Below are 17,384 nucleotides of genomic sequence, written 5' to 3' on the forward strand. Positions count from 1 at the left end.
CAACAACACAACTAAAAATAACCCCCAAAAACCCCAAAACCCTCTGCTTGGAGAGTAGGTATTGGGTGTATTCAGCATTTTATGGTTGGGATTTTATCTACAATCTTAGATGTTTGGATTTTTTGCTGGATAAAAAAAAATTAGGACATTGTAAATATTTCATACAATCATAAACATGGCTTTAATATGCATACTACTCTCATATAGAGTCTATATAAGATGTGCATACTGTACAGAGATAAAATTTGTTTTAAGTTAACGCATCAAATTTTCATCTGTCCCACACCTTTCAGAATTTAAGTGACCAAACAGCTCAATCCCATGTCAGACCTTATGAACTTATCAGGTTATAAGTGCCAGGAAGTTTAATTATAGTATACTGTCAGCCATCTCTGTTTAGTGATGGTTGGTGTGCTCTTCAATTTTGTCCTGCTATATAGGATTTATCTTCTTTATTTCTTACATGCAAATATAAATACAGTAGTAGAAAATCTTAATTTAGAAATTATAAGTCCTTTTCCTCTTCAAAATTTATCTGAAACAACATTTTTACCCCAAGTAATTAGTTGGTTACTCTAAAGTAAACAAGCAAGTGTTGTTAAGTAAACAAGTTAATCCAGCATTCTCTTTCAATGGTTTGCATAACAAAAGGATCAGTCGAATTTTAGCCAAACAGTTTCTCTCTAATTTCTTTCCATCTATGAATCACTTTTATAACTTCCTAATTTCTTTGTTGATCTAAAAAAAATATGTCATGCATGGTAGCTAGGTGACTGTGCAGATTGCAACTTGTCCGTAACATATATCATTTTTGTTCCTTTCTTATTTATTATCCCTTTAACTATAACTAGTATAAGCTCCTTGGTTCAACTGAATATGGAGTCAACTGCATAGGTTCTTTTGAAAATGCTCTTGTAACTTATAAAAGAATAAAAATTGTCTTTGATTTTCTTTTCAGTCATTTAGATAATATTCAAGTGCAAGTGTGAATCTGAGTGTAACCAACAACGAATCACGTGAACTGGGTATCACTCACTCCTGTCCATTGCTTTGCCCGATTTGATGCAAACTACAAATCAGGGCTCGAAATACTGAGGGTGCACCCAATCTTTTTCTGAGTGCACCCAGATATTCTGGTAGCCCAATGTTGAAGAAGAAACCGATAGTGATTTTTCAAAGTCAGAAGAAACTGCCAAGGAGCCAACCTGACTTTTTGTGTGAGGCTTTTTTAACGCCATCTAGTAATCTTGTTTTATATAGCTATAGTGCACCCAATGTCTTTTATGCACCTAATTAATTGTTTGGGTGTTCATGCATGCCAAATATACCTGACTAAAATATGGGTACAATTTCTCAGATAAGACACATTTGTTGTTATTCAGTAGCCTCCACCAGGCTTTTTTGTGGGATTACGGTTTGTGGCATATGTATTTCGGCAAAAAGGATTGGCCTGGGGAGTCAGTCCCCGAAGGCTGTTTCTTTCCAGATACAATCCAGTTACCCTGGCCTCCGAAGTCAAACCCGAAGGTGGCCAGGCCAAACTAGCCCGGCAAATATTCTCGTAAATAGTCTGGTACTAGTGCCTACTAGTGGTAGAGACTATTATTTTGGTCTAACATCATTTAAAAATATCTTTTACAGACCATCTAAAATTAAACTGCTTTATTGGACAATTTTTTTGCACTACTTTGACTTTTCAGTCTTTTTAGGTTCTTTTGCTATCCAAGGGTTCTAGTCGACTTGTACTTTTGGTGTACCAGGATTTCAGTTTTCACACAACCAGCTGCAGTAACTCATTGAAATGCTAATTACTGGCTCCATGTCCTAATGAGTTCCTATTGTTTGCTCAGACATTGTTGTGTTATCAGATTATGCTAAATTATCTTAGGCCAAAGTCACTTCAGCAAAATAAAATTCTAGGGTAAAAGTTCAGGACAGTCAGGTTTACACAAAGTCATTTGATTTGCCGAAAGAATTAGAAGTCGTGATTTAATTTTTAGAGTACAGTCTTTACAACACTGAAGGTGTGGGCCAGGCTAGTTTGAATTATTTTAAATTTTCAAAACCAATACTCTTATGCAGTTGAGCAAAACAAGGAGGTTAGAAATAAATTTTAACCTGAGCTCCTTGTTTAATACAAAACCTCCTTTTATTTCCTTTTACAACTTCCATTTCGGCTCTTTTCAAGCCAAACCCAATGCCAATGGACCTGGAATCCTCAGTTTTAACACAATACACTGAATTGGCACTGCTTGAACAAACAAAGTCCCTACAGGTTCCCATTGTTTTTCCAACCAAACCAGCTAGGTTCTTCATAGGTTAAGTCCGTTGAATTTCTATTTGCACTCAGAGCATCATAAAAATATCACATAATTATATACTACCTTCTTTCATAAAAGGAAAATGCTATGAAACTGTACATTGATTGTCATACAACAAGACAATCATCTACCAAGTCATATTTTTCATCCCTGACAGAACTCAGGGTTGAAAATACCCACTCTCAGTCACTCTTTTGCAAACAAGTCATGTTTTCTGTGTGAGACTTGAACATGAAAACGTCAGGTTGCCTGGCACAACCCGCCTGGCACGCAAGCTTATTATTTTGTCAAGCTTATCTTTTTATAACCCTGATGAAGGTAACTTAGACATCCAGGTAAACAATACTAGTATTCAAAGACGAATCAAACTTTACTACTGGATAAATTATCATGGTGATTACTTCAGGACATTTCCAGGAGGCCATCTATAGGTGCAGCTACAATCCCACTAACTGGAAGGGAGGATTTCCCATAGAACTCTCCAGTAGTACATGCAGTTCCTATGGTGTTGTATTAGTATTACCATAATCTACCTTATCCTCATTTACATAACAATAACAGTGACACTTGTGTGTCTTTCACTCTTTGTTCAACTGTTTTTTCTAGTTCCTCCAAGTGCAGTTTAGTGCCACTGAAGAAGAGTGAGAGATGTTTCAACTTGAAATGTCCCAAAGTAATCTCTGGAAAATCATGGCCATCTTGTACTGTTTTGCTCCGCATGTCTGCTCATTATTGCTCAGTCCTAAAAAATTGCACTGTGCATTTTCTCACAGGGAAAATGCTCAGTGCATTTTTTGGTGCTTTTCGTCATATAATCATACGATGCCCAAATCTATGGTGGAAGCTTAGTTCAGTCGCCTCATAGTGATGTTGAATGCTGAAAAAATTAAACTCTCCAAACAAGTTACGTCAATAGTCATCTCATGCACTAACGCTCAAAACTCAAAAACGTACTAGTAATTGCCTAATATGAAAAAAGCAGGTATATTAGGACAAATCTGGACTGGACAGGGGGGTTGGGTCAAACAAACCTGGAACGGACAGGGGGGTTGGGTAAAATGGATCTGGAACGGACAGGGGGGTTGGGTAAAGTGGATCTGGAACGGACAGGGGGGTTGGGTAAAACAAATCTAGAATGGACAGGGGGGTTGGGTTAAACAAATCTGGAACGGGCAGGGGGGTTGGGTCAAACAAATCTGGAACGGACAGGGGGGTTGGGTCAAACAAACCTGGAACGGACAGGGGGGATGGGTCAAAATAATGAAATTGGACCGGACAGGGGGGTGGGTAAAAAAAATTCTGGACTGGACAGGGGGGTTGGGTCAGAAGCTGATTTGAGACCTCTTCCACCCCCCCTCCACAGTTATTTTTTGGAACAGCCCAATAGGGGTGTGGACTGTGGAGTTTTCCATTATATCGTCATCGTTGTAAGTACAACGGAATTCTCTTTATCATCGCATCCATATCACGCTCCATTGAAAGATATAACCCTTTTATGTACTAGTATATTTCGAACGCGCGCAAGATACGAAGCCAACGACAACATGAAATACCAGACAAACACCCCATTATATCTGATATCAACAACATTATCAAGGGGATTCTAGAACTTATTCAAGTTATAAGATCTGTTGTTGTTCCACTATTCATTCAATAGCTGATCCACGATGGCTGACATGGCTGATATCTAGGATAGTTGCTGCAGGTTGACGACTAAAAAATTCGGTCAACGTTACATGCGTAAAAACAAGAATAAAGTAAGTAAAACAAAACACTTTACTGACCAATCGTTAATTTCTCTGTGGTTATACAATGTATTCGGGTGAATTTCAGACACAAGCGAATGAACATCATGAAGAAAAGTTTGATAAGAGGGTACATCAATGTCCCTAGGTTGAAATCAACATTTGCCAAACGAGAACAAGGGCTTGTGTAACCGCTTTCAGTATCAAAGTTAACCAATTGCAAAATAATAAATGAGTTTGTTCTGTGTATAAACGTTTTGTCAAGTAAGGTTTATATGAGTACACCACATCAACTTCCCTTGAAACCCCTAAAGGAGCCCTAAACAATTGCTTGCAAATGATGGTTCAATGACTGCGATAATTGCCTAGTGATAATCGTCTCTCGTCAAGGGAGCTTCGCTTAGAATTAGACACGCCTTGTCTGCGTCATCAGGGAAATTTGGTTGTCTTTCTGCTTGTTCTGAAAGAAATTTTACAAGACGGATCTACGTCTCAGTTACGGAGAATCCCTGTTTACTTTGACATACAATCCGTCGGGGTGTAATCGCAATCTCTTGTCACCATGCCGGTCTGTTACAGCGGAAACCGTTTCAGTTGGCCCCGGGTGCCGAGGGCTTTCACGGCCACAGATTCACCCCTCCAACCAGCCACGGATCCACTGCCACAAGAAGCATGTTTACCACATCCAGGTCTTCTGGTTTACAGCTGGTAATAGATGATTTAGAGATGGAAACCGAGGCGGAAAGCACGTCCGGTGGTGAACTACAGGGGCGTAAAGACAACCGTGTGGCGCCGGCTGTTTTGGACAGTAGTAAAGACGCCGGTCAGGGGTTACCACAGAATGGACCTCTCTCGCCTGCCAAGACTTCGGCTGTGGCGTCGGACAACGGAGACCACCACAGTGGTGTCGAAAACGGCAGTGTTCCGAGCAACAGTGACGTACGGCATGACAGGTGAGGACTGACATATTTACCTGCATGTATACATGTATATCAATGTAGATGACGCAATCAGTAATATGTATAAACTAGCCCGGTTAGATCACTGTACTCACTAGACAAGTCTAGACATCTAGACCGACTGCTTGGCCATAAATACACACGTAACGCTTTTAGTTTAGCACTCTACTCCTTAACCTAAGGGGAATACAAAAATGATTTCAATATTTCGCTATCCTGTTTGCGTGTTTCCCAGGAGGAGACCGGATGGAGGGGAGTTACAGCGGGTGTCCAGCGTCATGTCCAATCAGGTGCCTGATGACAAGGCCATGGAAGATGACGTCAGGAACTTCCTCAAGGTTGAACAAATGTTTTGTGTTCGTGTCGGAAACGCTACTGTTTCCAAACAATAACGGTCACGTACTGTGCTTGACATTTTCAATCCCAGCCCAGCCTGCTCTCCTAACCCTACAGCTAGAAGGGGGTGCGATGGAGTGTGGTTGGGTTTTGTAATTAGCCCCTCGCAGCGAGAAGTTGTGTAACACATATTCCTGGCTCATCAATGATGGATGAGCTTTTATCTATTCAGCAAAGGTAACGATAGTCTATTACACCATTGTCTGTAAATCTCTCATGTCTGGTGCATCTTGAAAGAACATTCCACCAACCGCACGACTAGTTTTGTCTTGAGTGTGCCGTCACCATGTCTTGATGAATGTAGGAATATTTTAAAAAATAATTTTGTCCTTCTCCTCTTCTTCTTATCACTGTCGTCAAATTTCAGACCCTCGCTAAGAACGGGCTGAGAGAGAAGGTGTTTTACGTGGCGGCGGTGTGTAGTCTGGTGGTGGTGGCGTTCGGCCTGCTCGCCTTACAGTGGCTCATCCCGTACTACTTTGCCGTCTCCGCCCCGGTCCTCATAGGACTCAGACTCTATTTGTACTGGTACGTATCTATTCCCCATTTTTACCTCCATGGAAAATTGTGGTAAGACCTTTAAATGTGATGATATTTGGTACCTGGGCAGGTCTCAGGAAGACAAAGGTCAAGATCAAATTTGGGCCTCCAGGTGGCTGATGACCTTGGTGCGAAATAACTATCCTAAGTATACATGTATATTCCTGCTTAAGCTATTTGACTTATTTTCTCCATGCAGTGGATTGAAGTTGAATTGCCATACGTTTTGGTAGATGAAGGGGTTCGTTGGTCGTGTTTTGTTGATCGTTATAACGTTAGCGTTAACTATAACGGGACCGACTGTTCTAAGACTAGTGTATATAGCCTTTACCAGGCTCCTCATCTTGCTAGACCAACAGTAGAAACCTAGGTTGCAAATTTTATTCCTCTGGCCGGCTATTTCCCCCTGCAGACTACTAGTATTCAGTCTATTTGGCCAACGTCTACTTTTTTCCAGCAACATGAGGCCTGGTAGAGGCTAAAAGTGAAACTACATTGAAGTATACTGTACATACATCTTACCTCCGTTTAAACGCTATTTCAGTAACAATTTTACTTTCTGCGCCCTCAGCACCAAGAAGTGGCAGTACTTCCTGCTGGACTTCTGTTATTTCGGAAACGCCATTACATATGTCTACATTTGGTAAGTTTTTCTTATTTAACATAAAAATACACAAGGCACAGTGTTGAAGAACTCTACCTAGCTGCTAATATTAGCGTAAACAATGGAAAAAACGGAAAATTGAAAGTGATATTCTATATTTCTATATTTACGGTCAAGGCATGAGTCATAGTTAATTGTTTGGTTTTGTTTCCAGGGCAGCTCCGGCGGAGCCTAGAGTGTTCCAGATTGTTTTTGCTATCGCCAACGGTCCTCTCGTCATAGCGGTAAGACCAGCGGTCAATATCGGCTTATGTTTATCAGTGAGAAGGTAGGGAACAGAGACTCACGAAACATGGGAGACACCGATTAAGGAAGGGAATTGGAGAAAATAAATATTTTCATGTATTTTTAGATGTTAAAAACAAAAATATCAAGTAGATCATGTAGCCTGCTGCTCGTGTCTTTGTATAAAACGCAGCGAATGTTTCCTCTGAGTTGTACACATTCTCGTTCCCAGGTTTTCTTTTTCCGCAACTCCATCGTCTTTCACAGCATAGACAGAATGACGTCAGTCTTCATCCACTCGCTGCCTGCTTACGTCACCTATGGGTAGGTACGACCACGACACAAAACCGTGTCGTGAACTGATTCCTAATAAGGACCCTGTCACATACGCTGGACTCGTACGATCTTCGTACGATCGCAAACTAGCTTGGGGAGACATTTCTTGGGTTGCCTGAGATTTTTGTCAGCGGTTTGTTCTGTCACAGCCTGCTTGAAAATACCACCACATGAAAATCGTACGACGACGTACGATGCATGGCGAATGTGATCGCGCCGTAGAGGAAGAAAATGTGTTACTGTTTTATACGTACGCAGTGGCCAACGTTAACTTGTTGCTTTGCTGTACCCTTCGCTATGGGTCTTTTTGACGCCATATTGACGGCTCCGTCAAGTCCATAATTATATTGCTCTTGTTGCAGAGTGCGGTGGTACTCTCCCCAAATATCTGTGAATTGGTACACACCTTTCCCTGCTGAGACGGAGTTCCAGGACCCCTCCTTCATCTGGCTGCTCGCCGTGCCACTCGCCTGCTATGTCGGCCATGCCGTGAGTCTAGAAAGGACTTTTCTCTGATGGTAGAAAATATCAAAAGGAATCTTCTCGGAAATCTGAAATCTCCGATTTCTTCTACTGAAAGCTATGCTTTTGGAATTTTGAGTAGAAATTCGAGCTAATGTAACCATTATCACTGCCCTTGATTGATTGAACTGATATTTATCATTTCTGTTCCTATAGTTGTTATACGCAGTGGTCGTCAACGGCATCCTCAGGTCAGAACACAAACCATATACATTCTACACTTGTAGCCGCTAGTTTAGATGTCTGTTGACAATGTACATGTAGTTCAAGTCATCATGTGTACAACATGTAAATCATACATAGTAAATGCTATTCTGTACTTTGAAGTTTGTCATTAACTTCTTGGACCCGTTCACATGTTCTGCAGACCCAGCCCGGAGTACTGGAACAGTTATCGGTTCTTCACAGCCAAGAAGAACAGCGTTTGGTACAAGGTTCTCAATATGTTTGGCCCAAAGTAAGTCAGCTCGTATGAAACCATTACATCAACAGATACACGGTGCTTTTTGAGCTGCGATGTATATTGCTGTCACTGCATACATTTGTCTGTAAATAAAACACGTCGTTTTGTGGAGTTTTCAAAAAAGATTCTCTTCGCGTACTTACTGAATCATTTCCCCACCACGTCACATCTTCTGCAGATTTTTGTACTTCAACTACAACATCCTGAACGTGTTGATATGCCTGGCGTCCATGCTGCTGTGCCAGGTGTGGTACAGATGGTTCATCGCGCACGCCGTCTTCCTGGCCGTGGCGTTCGTCATCAAGGCTTGGAACGGCGCCACCTTCTACATGGATGTGTTCAGGTTGGGGAAGGGCGGCTCGGACTGGGACTGACGGTCTCTACCTCTTGTTGTGCAGCCTGGATACCAGCCTTTTTAGCTTTAGCACGCTCTCTCGGTCGCCTTACTGCTAATCTGAGAGGGAATGTAAATAGGAAGTTTTGTACAGGACCCGGAGCCAGCTGCTTATGTCACGTTTTAAGGGACAACATATTTGAAGGCTAGGTGGTGATGTGGTGACGACTGTGAAACTGCTTTGGTCGTGAGAAACACACCTTGACATCACCATTACATCCTCAATACTTGTACGTGGACTACGGTACTACAGCGCTGCAGGCAATATAATTACCGAAGTCACCTATTCCTAACTTCTGGTGGCCTTAATGATCTGCAATATGACTCACACGCACAGAAATGTACATAGCGTAAACATTGTATTTCTACAGGGTTCGATTACACGGGCACTCTGTACCGGTTGTTTTATATTGTAGATATAGTACGAAATAGTATGTACAGCGTATATTTTAAAAGATCTGTCTTCAACTTGGAACTCGATACATTATCTTAACCTTCTAGGTTCACATGACGTATACATGTAAATATCTAAGCTCAGGTGTTTGATTGTAAGTACGCACGCAATAATCATCTACATTAAAACATATGTATGCATATTTTGAGGTGTGATATCCTATAATACGGAGCTTTATATTGTTCTTGGTATCCTGGGTTGGGTGTTTGGAAGCCCCTGAGATGCGGATAAAAATAGAGCAATAGTCATTACAATGAATCGTTCCAAACGATCTTTATTCCGAAATAATCCCACATGATCCTTAACAAAAATGAACTATTCCTTAATTCCCCATCCGTGCAATAATGGACCATCATTATGTAAGTGTGATAGTACATTAGTGGTCAAATCAGTCCTGGCTAGAGAACCCGCGGTACTTGAATAACATGGCCCCGCAAACATAACATCACAAGTAAGTAAGTAATTAAGCACACACAATGTTAAGTCAGATATTTCCCCTATTATTGGCCGGTAGGTAGCAAAGTTCCATTGGTCGCGTCTGATGAACACAATCTAACTGATACACGTATCTGACATGTACCGTATTTTAATTTGACCCCGGTTGCTAACTATACATAGTAGAGGCCTTAGTTTTACACCATACATTAGCAAAGAAATACTTGTATATGTTTGTTACAATTAATAGAAGTCTAGACCTCTCCAATGGAGCAAGGAGGTTCAATCTGCAGAGGAATCCAATAATTGTGCCCGATTCCTTCGTGTTTGATGTTCAGTCTAAAATCTCGTAATATGGCGATTACTTAAAGTCTGGTATCATACTCCTGGTCGGAGTTCTCGTCCGTGTTGTCGTCTCTGTAGTCACTACAGACTGAGGAAGTGCTGTCCCGGTTTCCCGCCTCAGCTTCAGAGCAGCGAAACACCCCCTCGCCTCGTGCCCTGGCATCAGTTCTGACAACAGCACCATGGTCCTCACTCTTCGCACGGCCAGACTTTCTCCTTAAACTACGTTTGCCATTCTTATAAAACCTTGCCAAAGCGCTCTTCACCCCCTTCCCTGACGAGCTCTGCTTCGGAGACATGAAAAGACTTTCCTGGCTGCTTCCGAAGGACGACGACGCCTGTGACGATAGCGACGTGTCGGAAGGCACTCTGGTCCACAGCGCGTTCCTGGCGGTGGGACGTTCGCTGGAGGGTACCGGTGGACTGTTGTTTGCCTCTTGCCAATCCTGGCCGATGTCCCACATACTCAGTGGGCGCGGTATGGGGGTGGGGGGCACTGCATCGTTCCCCTTGTGTCGCAGGCGGACGTCTACATACGGTGGGTCGTCTAGGGTGTTTTCCATTGCTTCCGAGTTCAAGAACACACGTGGTGGGACCGGAGGAGAGGGCGTGTCCTCCCGCGATGCCATCTCAACCGATGAGTCGTCTCTGTCGCTTGCGTAGCGGCTTGCTGTCATCGCCAATGGACGCGGTGGCACGGGAGGCCGCGTAGGAAACTGGTTCTCGTCGCTTGTGTGGCGGGGTGGTGATACGCTATGCGTGCTGCCTGGCGTAGGACGAACTAACTTCGTGTAGTAATCCGCGTCACCATTGCCTTCGCCGTTATCGCCAGTGTTAGGAGAAGTTGCTTCCGCCACTCCAGATGCTGGAGTTTCAGGTCTACTCATCGTCATGCCGTCCTGCATTCCCTGAAATCTTGTAGGTACGCTGTGTTCGTAAGAAGGGTTTAGGAAAGACATCTCGCGAGAAACTCTTTTTGATACCTCTTCTGCTTCGTCTTCGTAGATGGTGCCATCGCTTGTCTCGCTTTCGTCGTCTAAGGTCGTTTGTGCCCCTTGCAGCTTGGAGTTCAGCTCCACAACTAGAGGTGCCATGTTGAACGAATTATTATACAGGACTTCTTGCCCTGGAGATCTCTTTTCATTGAGATCTTCCGTGGGAGTGGAGCTCCCAGACCGTCGGCTGCCGTCGGATAGCTGCGTGCTGTTGGTTCCCGCCCTTGAACGCGACTCTGCTGACTGCCAGGTCCCGGATGTTAGGTCGCTGCTGACGGATGTTAGGTCGTCCGTTCGGTTGCTAACCTCTGACGTCAAGGTGTAAAATGTATCGGCGCTGCCTTGCGACACGTTGTCGGCGCTCCAAAGCCCAATGACGTGCTTCCGCGTGTAGTCAGCATCGCCCTGAAGTAAGCCCTGGCGGAAGTAGTGGCGGTCTTGGTGGTTCAGGGCTGCATTCAGACTCTCCTCGTTCCCGCCAGGAGCCTGTTGCTTGTAGGTACCGTTATCGCCGATGTCCAACAGGGGCGAGTCGAATGGACTGAAATAGACGGGACAAGAATTTGCAATAAAACTACTTCCAAAGCGTTCTGGCAAGCAATTTCATCCCTATTTTCGTTGTCTTTCTTATATAGTTTTAGTCTCTGCACTCACCTGTTGAAGCAGGCCGCTATCCTGTCGAAGCCCGGGCGGCGGCTCCGCTCGTCCAGCCAGCACAGCTTCATGAGGCGGTACAGCCAGTCCGGACAGTGGCACGGCTGCAGGGGTCTCTGTCTGCGCTGCAGGTACGGCAGGACCTGCAAACAAAAAGAAAAAGAAAGAAAGCAAAAATAAAGTTATAACACAACAAAACTAATAATTGAAAGCGTTACAGATGCAAAATAGCTGAAAAGAAATGAAAAGATAAAATCAACAGTTGCTTAGCGTAGGTCCAAGTTCCACACCAAATAGATAGACGGGACGGGAAACATCTTAGGACGATTGTTGTTTGCCTCCTATTGTTTAAACAACAAGCTATTGGGACAGGAACCAAGGCTCTTGTTAATATCTGTAATACACACATACCTCATACGCATGCAAGTACGGGTAAGGTGCCAGCATTCTGTTCTCGCTGGTTTTGTCGGCGTCGTAGGCGTGGAACACCTCCCAGCACAGCTGTCCGAACGTGAAGACGTCACTGCCCTGCGAGTAGATCCCGCTCTCAATCACCTCCATAGGTGACCTGTCGGACATTACATAACAACCATATATAGGTTTATAGACGTTACTGTCAAATATGGGTATAATAGAATGTTACTGCCAAATATGGGTTACGATACAAACATGGCATGAGTTGAGAGAACCTTACAGCCAAATATGAGTGTGACAGATTTATACGACAACAGCAATATAGTAACATATAGCAGACTAGGTCTATACTGTCACTGAGATAATGGGGCTAAATGTTTCTGTTGCATAGATTTTAATGATTTGTTTCCTCAATATTTATGTCATTTTGTTGATAAGAAGGCTGCTGTTGCGGTTGAATACTCTTGACACTTTACGATTTAAGACTCGTAACGTGAGAGTTACATACCATCTCAAAGCATCTCGAGGCATCTGCTTGTTCACCACACTTTCCGAGAGCTTGGTATCGTACAGGCGGAGACGGAGGCGGCTAGCACGGCCCCACCTCCCAACCTTTACCTGCGGAAAGACCGAAACTCAGAGGTCATAAAAATAAAAAGAGAGTTTGTACCATAAATTATTTTAGCTGCTGTTACAAACAACTGCACCTTGTACTTACATGTTGTCCCTCCCAGATGACATGCATGGCCCGGAGATCACAGTGGATGATGCCTTCTCCCTTGACAAGAGACTGTCCATGCACAAAGGCCATGGCGTCCGCCACTTGCCTCAGGCACCGGACCATGTCCTCAGCGGACAACCGCTTTTCTCGAGCTGCATCCAAAAGGGTCAGCTGGCCTCCGGGAAACACTTGTGAAATCTGTGAAGAGATTGACACAAGCTAATCAGTTATATATATGTTACAACCAAGACCTGAAGACCCAGGTTAAGGGTCCAGTTGATTCCCAAACTGCAGGAGTGTCCACATAGTCTGACAAGCATTGCTCGATTTGTTTGTTAAAAGGAATCCGAAACGTGACAATCCGAGTTGACAGATTTCACCCATACCCCCAAAACACAAACAGAAACAACGAAACCGCACTTCCTCCCTTGCAGCGGAGGAATGACGTTACCTGTTTGACCTTGTCACCGTTTAAGACGACGTCGATGACGCGTCTGATGTTCACGTGGTCAAGCCTGAGTAACATCTCCCTCCTCCTGCTGTCAACAGTTTCCTCCAGTAGATACTCCTCCTGCGTTAGAATAATCAACGCTTTAGTCCTGTCCCTTTTGTTTGTTTGTTTGTTTGTTTGGTATTCATAATATGTGCCTGTGGGCGCAACACACAGGGTTTGTGTATGCGAGTACAGGCTGCGCGAGATCAGACTATACATGTATAAGGTCTGATGCACTCACAGCAGGATGAACCCCTACTAAGTGTGGTGAGCTCTTCAACATATATTTGTCCGACGTGTGGTTCTTCTCAAACACGGGACCTCCGGTTTGTGAGATTTCTACCCCCTTCTTTCTTTTAATCTACGTTTTAATCTTCGTATATTGTAGTATTCGTATATTGGTTCTGACACAAACATAGGATCATATACGCTTTCACTAAGTTATAGATGGTTCTGCATTACATTGGCCCAATACACGGCGTCAAATAGATCGAACACGTGACTACTAAAAATAATGTTCAACATTGTTGTTACCTACCCCCTGGTCGTTTGGTTGATCGTAGAAAAGTATCTCACTCGCAGAGCAGAGAAACTTCCTCTGTATAGTACGAAATGAAAATAATTGTTACATTCATTAATTAAGAAGGCCACCAAATAATCAATTAGACTATCAACAGTGATAATGAGAGAAAAGTCGAAGATGCCATTACCAGAGAACAGGAACGTACCTTTTCGATCTTGTAGTCAGTCGAAGTGACTTCTGAAATTTAAGAAATACAATGTTTCAAAATATAATCTTACGAGTAGTGTAGCTTTCACAGCTATCTGTGTTTCTACTCACTGGTCCCTTAAAATTAAAGTTTGAATTTATATTTCAAATGTCAATGCCACCACACTGAAAGCTCTTCGTTTTGCCTTGTTTCTAAATTAACAGTAATATTGTTTACAACATCGTTTGAAACAGCATGCTCGTACCTACTAAGTTACTTGTATCCATATTACTGATGACTGTACATACATATACAGATATGGCAAGTCTTAGACAGGGAAACACGATTTTACCTGGTTCACTGCTGATCTGCGTTTCCAAGTTCTTTGGTATTCCCTAAAAACAAAGACATCATTATTTATGTATGGTGATTGTGGTAAGTGCAAATTTTGGTAACTTGTTTGTGAGATATCTAAAAGTTTTTTTTCACCAGTTACATCCGTCGAGTTTCGTGATAACCCATGTTAATAGTGTAGTGATATACGGGTACTTCGTACCCTCTCAGGTCGTGTTGACTGGTTGGGAGACAGCCGGGGCGGGGGATGGATGTCATCTATGTGTTCCACACCTGCAGGCAGAAGAACAGCTTTAGCATCGTTATTCTAACTTTAAGCTAAGGGTGTGTAATGTAAGCAGGGTGAGTTATCTGTGAACACTTTCATCAGGTGGGAAAATCACTGGAGCTATTTTCTTGGTTGTGTCGTAGTACCTCCATGGTCCTAGACAATCGCAATATGCTATGGGTCATATTTGCATCATAAGATTTCCATTATTAAAACATCTACGTCTTCAAAGACTTCTTTCTCGTCATGAAATGATGACTTTTTGTCAGTCTTCTTGGTCGTCGTTTGCGTGCTACAGCTTCACCTAGCCTCACCACACCATACTGACGGATATTATAAGTATCAGTGTATCACAGAACTGACCCGGTAGGGGGCACTCCTTCATGTAGCTCTTCAGCTTCCTCTCCAGCTGCAGCAGGGCGATCCGCTCGACCGGGTCGGTGAGGAAGCAGGGCAGCATAGTCGTCTGGAACAGTTTCCGCGGCACGCAGGAAGGCTGGCGGGGGCGCAGTCCGAACACAACCTGGGTACACGTAAGAAAGGAACATCATACATGCATTAACATAGTATTTGTGCAGCTCCTGTCATACATTTAAATTAATATTAGTGATGGTATTTCTCGCCAAGAGTTCCTGTCTCATGTATGGTTTGACGATTTTTCAAATGGCGAAGTTCATCAAACCATACAGAAGACAGGGACCCGGTGTGACCAGGTTCCTTGAATAGTTGCAGTTGTTGTTGGTTCTACCTACTTGTTGCACGATGTCGTCTGCGGCCATGCCCCACATCTCTGTGAAAGGGCGACACCCGTGCGTGAGCACCTCGTACATGGTACATCCCAGCATCCACACGTCACTCTTATCCGAGAACTGGTGCCCGACCATCGACTCAGGGGCAGTCCAGAGCTTGGCAACGGGATCATCGGAGGATCCTATTGAGAAAGAGATGACGGTCACAGGTAAATGAAGCTTGTCCGATGACTTCGCTATGGGGTCATTGTGCAAGAATATTGCGATGATGTTCAGAATTAAGTAAATGCATCTCCCTCCCCCTCTCTCTGTGTTTCTTCTTCTTGCGTGCATGACTGATACAGATACCCAAAACCTTGGAAACTCACCTTGGAAACAATCTGCAGACAGTCGGGGCACTCGTAGGTCTCTTCCTCCATCGTTGGTACTTTTGCAGCCATGTTGAAATTACCCAGCTTGCATCGGTACGTCCCTCCTTTTCTGTAGACCAGGAAGTTCCTGGCTGTGACGTCCCGATGGACGATGTTGTGGTGGTGACAGAAACGGAGAGCGGCCACCATGTCCAGCAGGAGGGTCAGCAGAGTCCGCAGGTAGAGGAGGGACGACCGGGTGTGCTGGTGGTCTTGACGTTTCCGAAGCAGGAAGTCCAAAAGATTGCCCTGGAGCATGACGAATATGTCAATAGGGATGGATGCGTTTTGACAGAGGTGGTAGAAGTTTTGTAAGACCATTAGGAAACGAACTTGCTATATGGTATACCAATATGCAATTATTTTAGGTAAGACTAAGAAGCCAAATGTATTCTATCGCCACACGATTTCCTAGTCGATGACAACTGGGAACAATTTCGCACCGATTTTGCAACGAAGATCTCTACAGATTCAGACAGCAAGAGCTTCCTACTTCTTCAGAGAATTGTAATTGAAATGAAACCATCATTGGCACCTATATCCAGCTAGATGGAGAGGAAATATCGGGATTCTTTGGTAATGGCAGGAAACACAGGCAACAGACTCTGTCGCTAAGCTCACCTCCTCCATGAACTCCGTGATGTGGAAGACAGGCTGAGGCCGGAGCTGGTAGGCCAGCAGCTGCAGGATGTTCGGACTGCCGCTCAGTTCTCCCAACATGCGCACGTTGTTCCTCACGATCCCTGCCCCTGCCGACATGTCCGCGTCGCCCATCAACTCTTTCATCGAGTTCAACTTGTACACCTGGGAAAATAGATGTGATAGTTGAGTGTGAAAGTAATGTTCTTATACGCTGTATCATTTCCATGTGTCAGCTTCAACATTAATAATTCCTATTTACAAATGTACATTGTATATGAATCTTCAGATGTGTTTGTGTAGAGAATGCGATCTGGAAGAATCGGCGAGTTTACCGATAGGTCGGGATCATAGTCTCTGTCTGCAACTGCGGGTCATTAATCCTGACGGAAGTTGCAGTCATCATTACATGTCAATTGTAACAAGACTGAAATTAACACACACCTTGACAGCCACGTTCCCGTGCGTCGTCGTTCCCTTCCAGACCACGTGACCCTCCAGGTCTTGACAGGGCGTTGGCTGGTGGGTGACAATGCGCAGGCCCAACATTTTGTACTGGTCACTGATGTGTTTAGCCTAATGGAGAGGTTGGACATCATCAGGCTTTAAACGTCATGTTCATTCTAGTCTCTTTCTCTCTGTCTCTCTTTCCCTCTAAAAGTAGCTAAAATTTGAGACATCGATCTTCCTACCTCAATAGGAACGAGATCCTCCCACTCAATTCCGTCCTCACGCTCTCCCTGGCGCATTGCTAGACGGCGAGCCATGGTCCCACGCACTTCAGGCTGGAAGGACACACAACTACAATTAATACACCTACAATTACATGGTCATGGTAGAACATGTGGCGTTTAAATGCCAAGAATACATAGAGACGGTATCATCAAGTCACACAATCCTTGTATAGGAGTAACCCTTTGTAGACTCTACCATGGATTCCTCAAAGGAGAGATACTCCGACTAGATGGTTATCACAAGGTGCCGCCATTCCGCATGCTTATTTAGGTGCTTATTTCTAACCAATGAGTGCAGTGGGATTTTGCCTGACGCCAATAGCCACACGACAAGCACCAGTCCGCTCTTCTGATCGCTTCCCTCCCGAACATTCAACAATACATAAAAGGTTGTATTCCAGGCTAGAATAAGTACACTTCTTACAGTGAAAACTGCACGTAGCT

General features: G+C 43.8%; 3 protein-coding genes across 7 annotated transcripts in view; 1 reads left to right on the forward strand and 2 right to left on the reverse strand.

The window, feature by feature from the left end:
* Positions 1 to 9,135, forward strand: part of LOC109475570 (uncharacterized membrane protein C776.05-like) — a 10,346-nt gene extending 1,211 nt beyond the window's left edge. The window contains exons 2-11 of one of the 2 annotated variants that reach the window (XM_019776252.1): positions 4,646 to 5,019; positions 5,261 to 5,363; positions 5,789 to 5,949; positions 6,533 to 6,604; positions 6,780 to 6,849; positions 7,083 to 7,174; positions 7,549 to 7,675; positions 7,865 to 7,899; positions 8,076 to 8,165; positions 8,350 to 9,135. In XM_019776252.1, coding sequence (XP_019631811.1) covers positions 4,739 to 5,019; positions 5,261 to 5,363; positions 5,789 to 5,949; positions 6,533 to 6,604; positions 6,780 to 6,849; positions 7,083 to 7,174; positions 7,549 to 7,675; positions 7,865 to 7,899; positions 8,076 to 8,165; positions 8,350 to 8,545 — 1,227 coding nt within the window. In that variant the 5' untranslated portion in view covers positions 4,646 to 4,738 and the 3' untranslated portion in view covers positions 8,546 to 9,135. Of the gene's footprint in view, positions 1 to 4,180; positions 5,020 to 5,260; positions 5,364 to 5,788; positions 5,950 to 6,532; positions 6,605 to 6,779; positions 6,850 to 7,082; positions 7,175 to 7,548; positions 7,676 to 7,864; positions 7,900 to 8,075; positions 8,166 to 8,349 lie in introns of those variants that run through there. The other variant, XM_019776251.1, reaches the window with a different exon arrangement.
* A 140-nt stretch (positions 9,136 to 9,275) lies between these two features.
* Positions 9,276 to 12,035, reverse strand: LOC109475569. Its single transcript, XM_019776250.1, has 3 exons — positions 11,860 to 12,035; positions 11,449 to 11,591; positions 9,276 to 11,335 (listed from the first exon to the last, which is right to left on the reverse strand). Exons 1-3 carry the CDS (start codon positions 12,025 to 12,027, stop codon positions 9,820 to 9,822), a joined length of 1,827 nt encoding a protein of 608 aa, XP_019631809.1. The 5' UTR covers positions 12,028 to 12,035; the 3' UTR covers positions 9,276 to 9,819.
* A 2,103-nt stretch (positions 12,036 to 14,138) lies between these two features.
* The window catches only part of LOC109475568, a 13,085-nt gene continuing 9,839 nt past the window's right edge, over positions 14,139 to 17,384 (reverse strand). For 3 of the 4 annotated variants that reach the window (XM_019776249.1, XM_019776248.1, XM_019776246.1), the window contains 5 exons: positions 15,526 to 15,717; positions 15,161 to 15,339; positions 14,772 to 14,931; positions 14,343 to 14,413; positions 14,139 to 14,181 (listed from right to left, as the gene is read on the reverse strand). In XM_019776249.1, the coding sequence (XP_019631808.1) occupies positions 14,802 to 14,931; positions 15,161 to 15,339; positions 15,526 to 15,717 (501 nt within the window). In that variant the 3' untranslated portion in view covers positions 14,139 to 14,181; positions 14,343 to 14,413; positions 14,772 to 14,801. Of the gene's footprint in view, positions 14,182 to 14,342; positions 14,414 to 14,771; positions 14,932 to 15,160; positions 15,340 to 15,525; positions 15,817 to 16,188; positions 16,372 to 17,384 lie in introns of all 4 variants that reach the window. The other variant, XM_019776247.1, reaches the window with a different exon arrangement.

This window comes from Branchiostoma belcheri, unplaced genomic scaffold (assembly GCF_001625305.1).
Source record: "Branchiostoma belcheri isolate BF01 breed outbred unplaced genomic scaffold, Haploidv18h27 scaffold34, whole genome shotgun sequence".
NCBI lineage: Eukaryota > Metazoa > Chordata > Leptocardii > Amphioxiformes > Branchiostomatidae > Branchiostoma > Branchiostoma belcheri.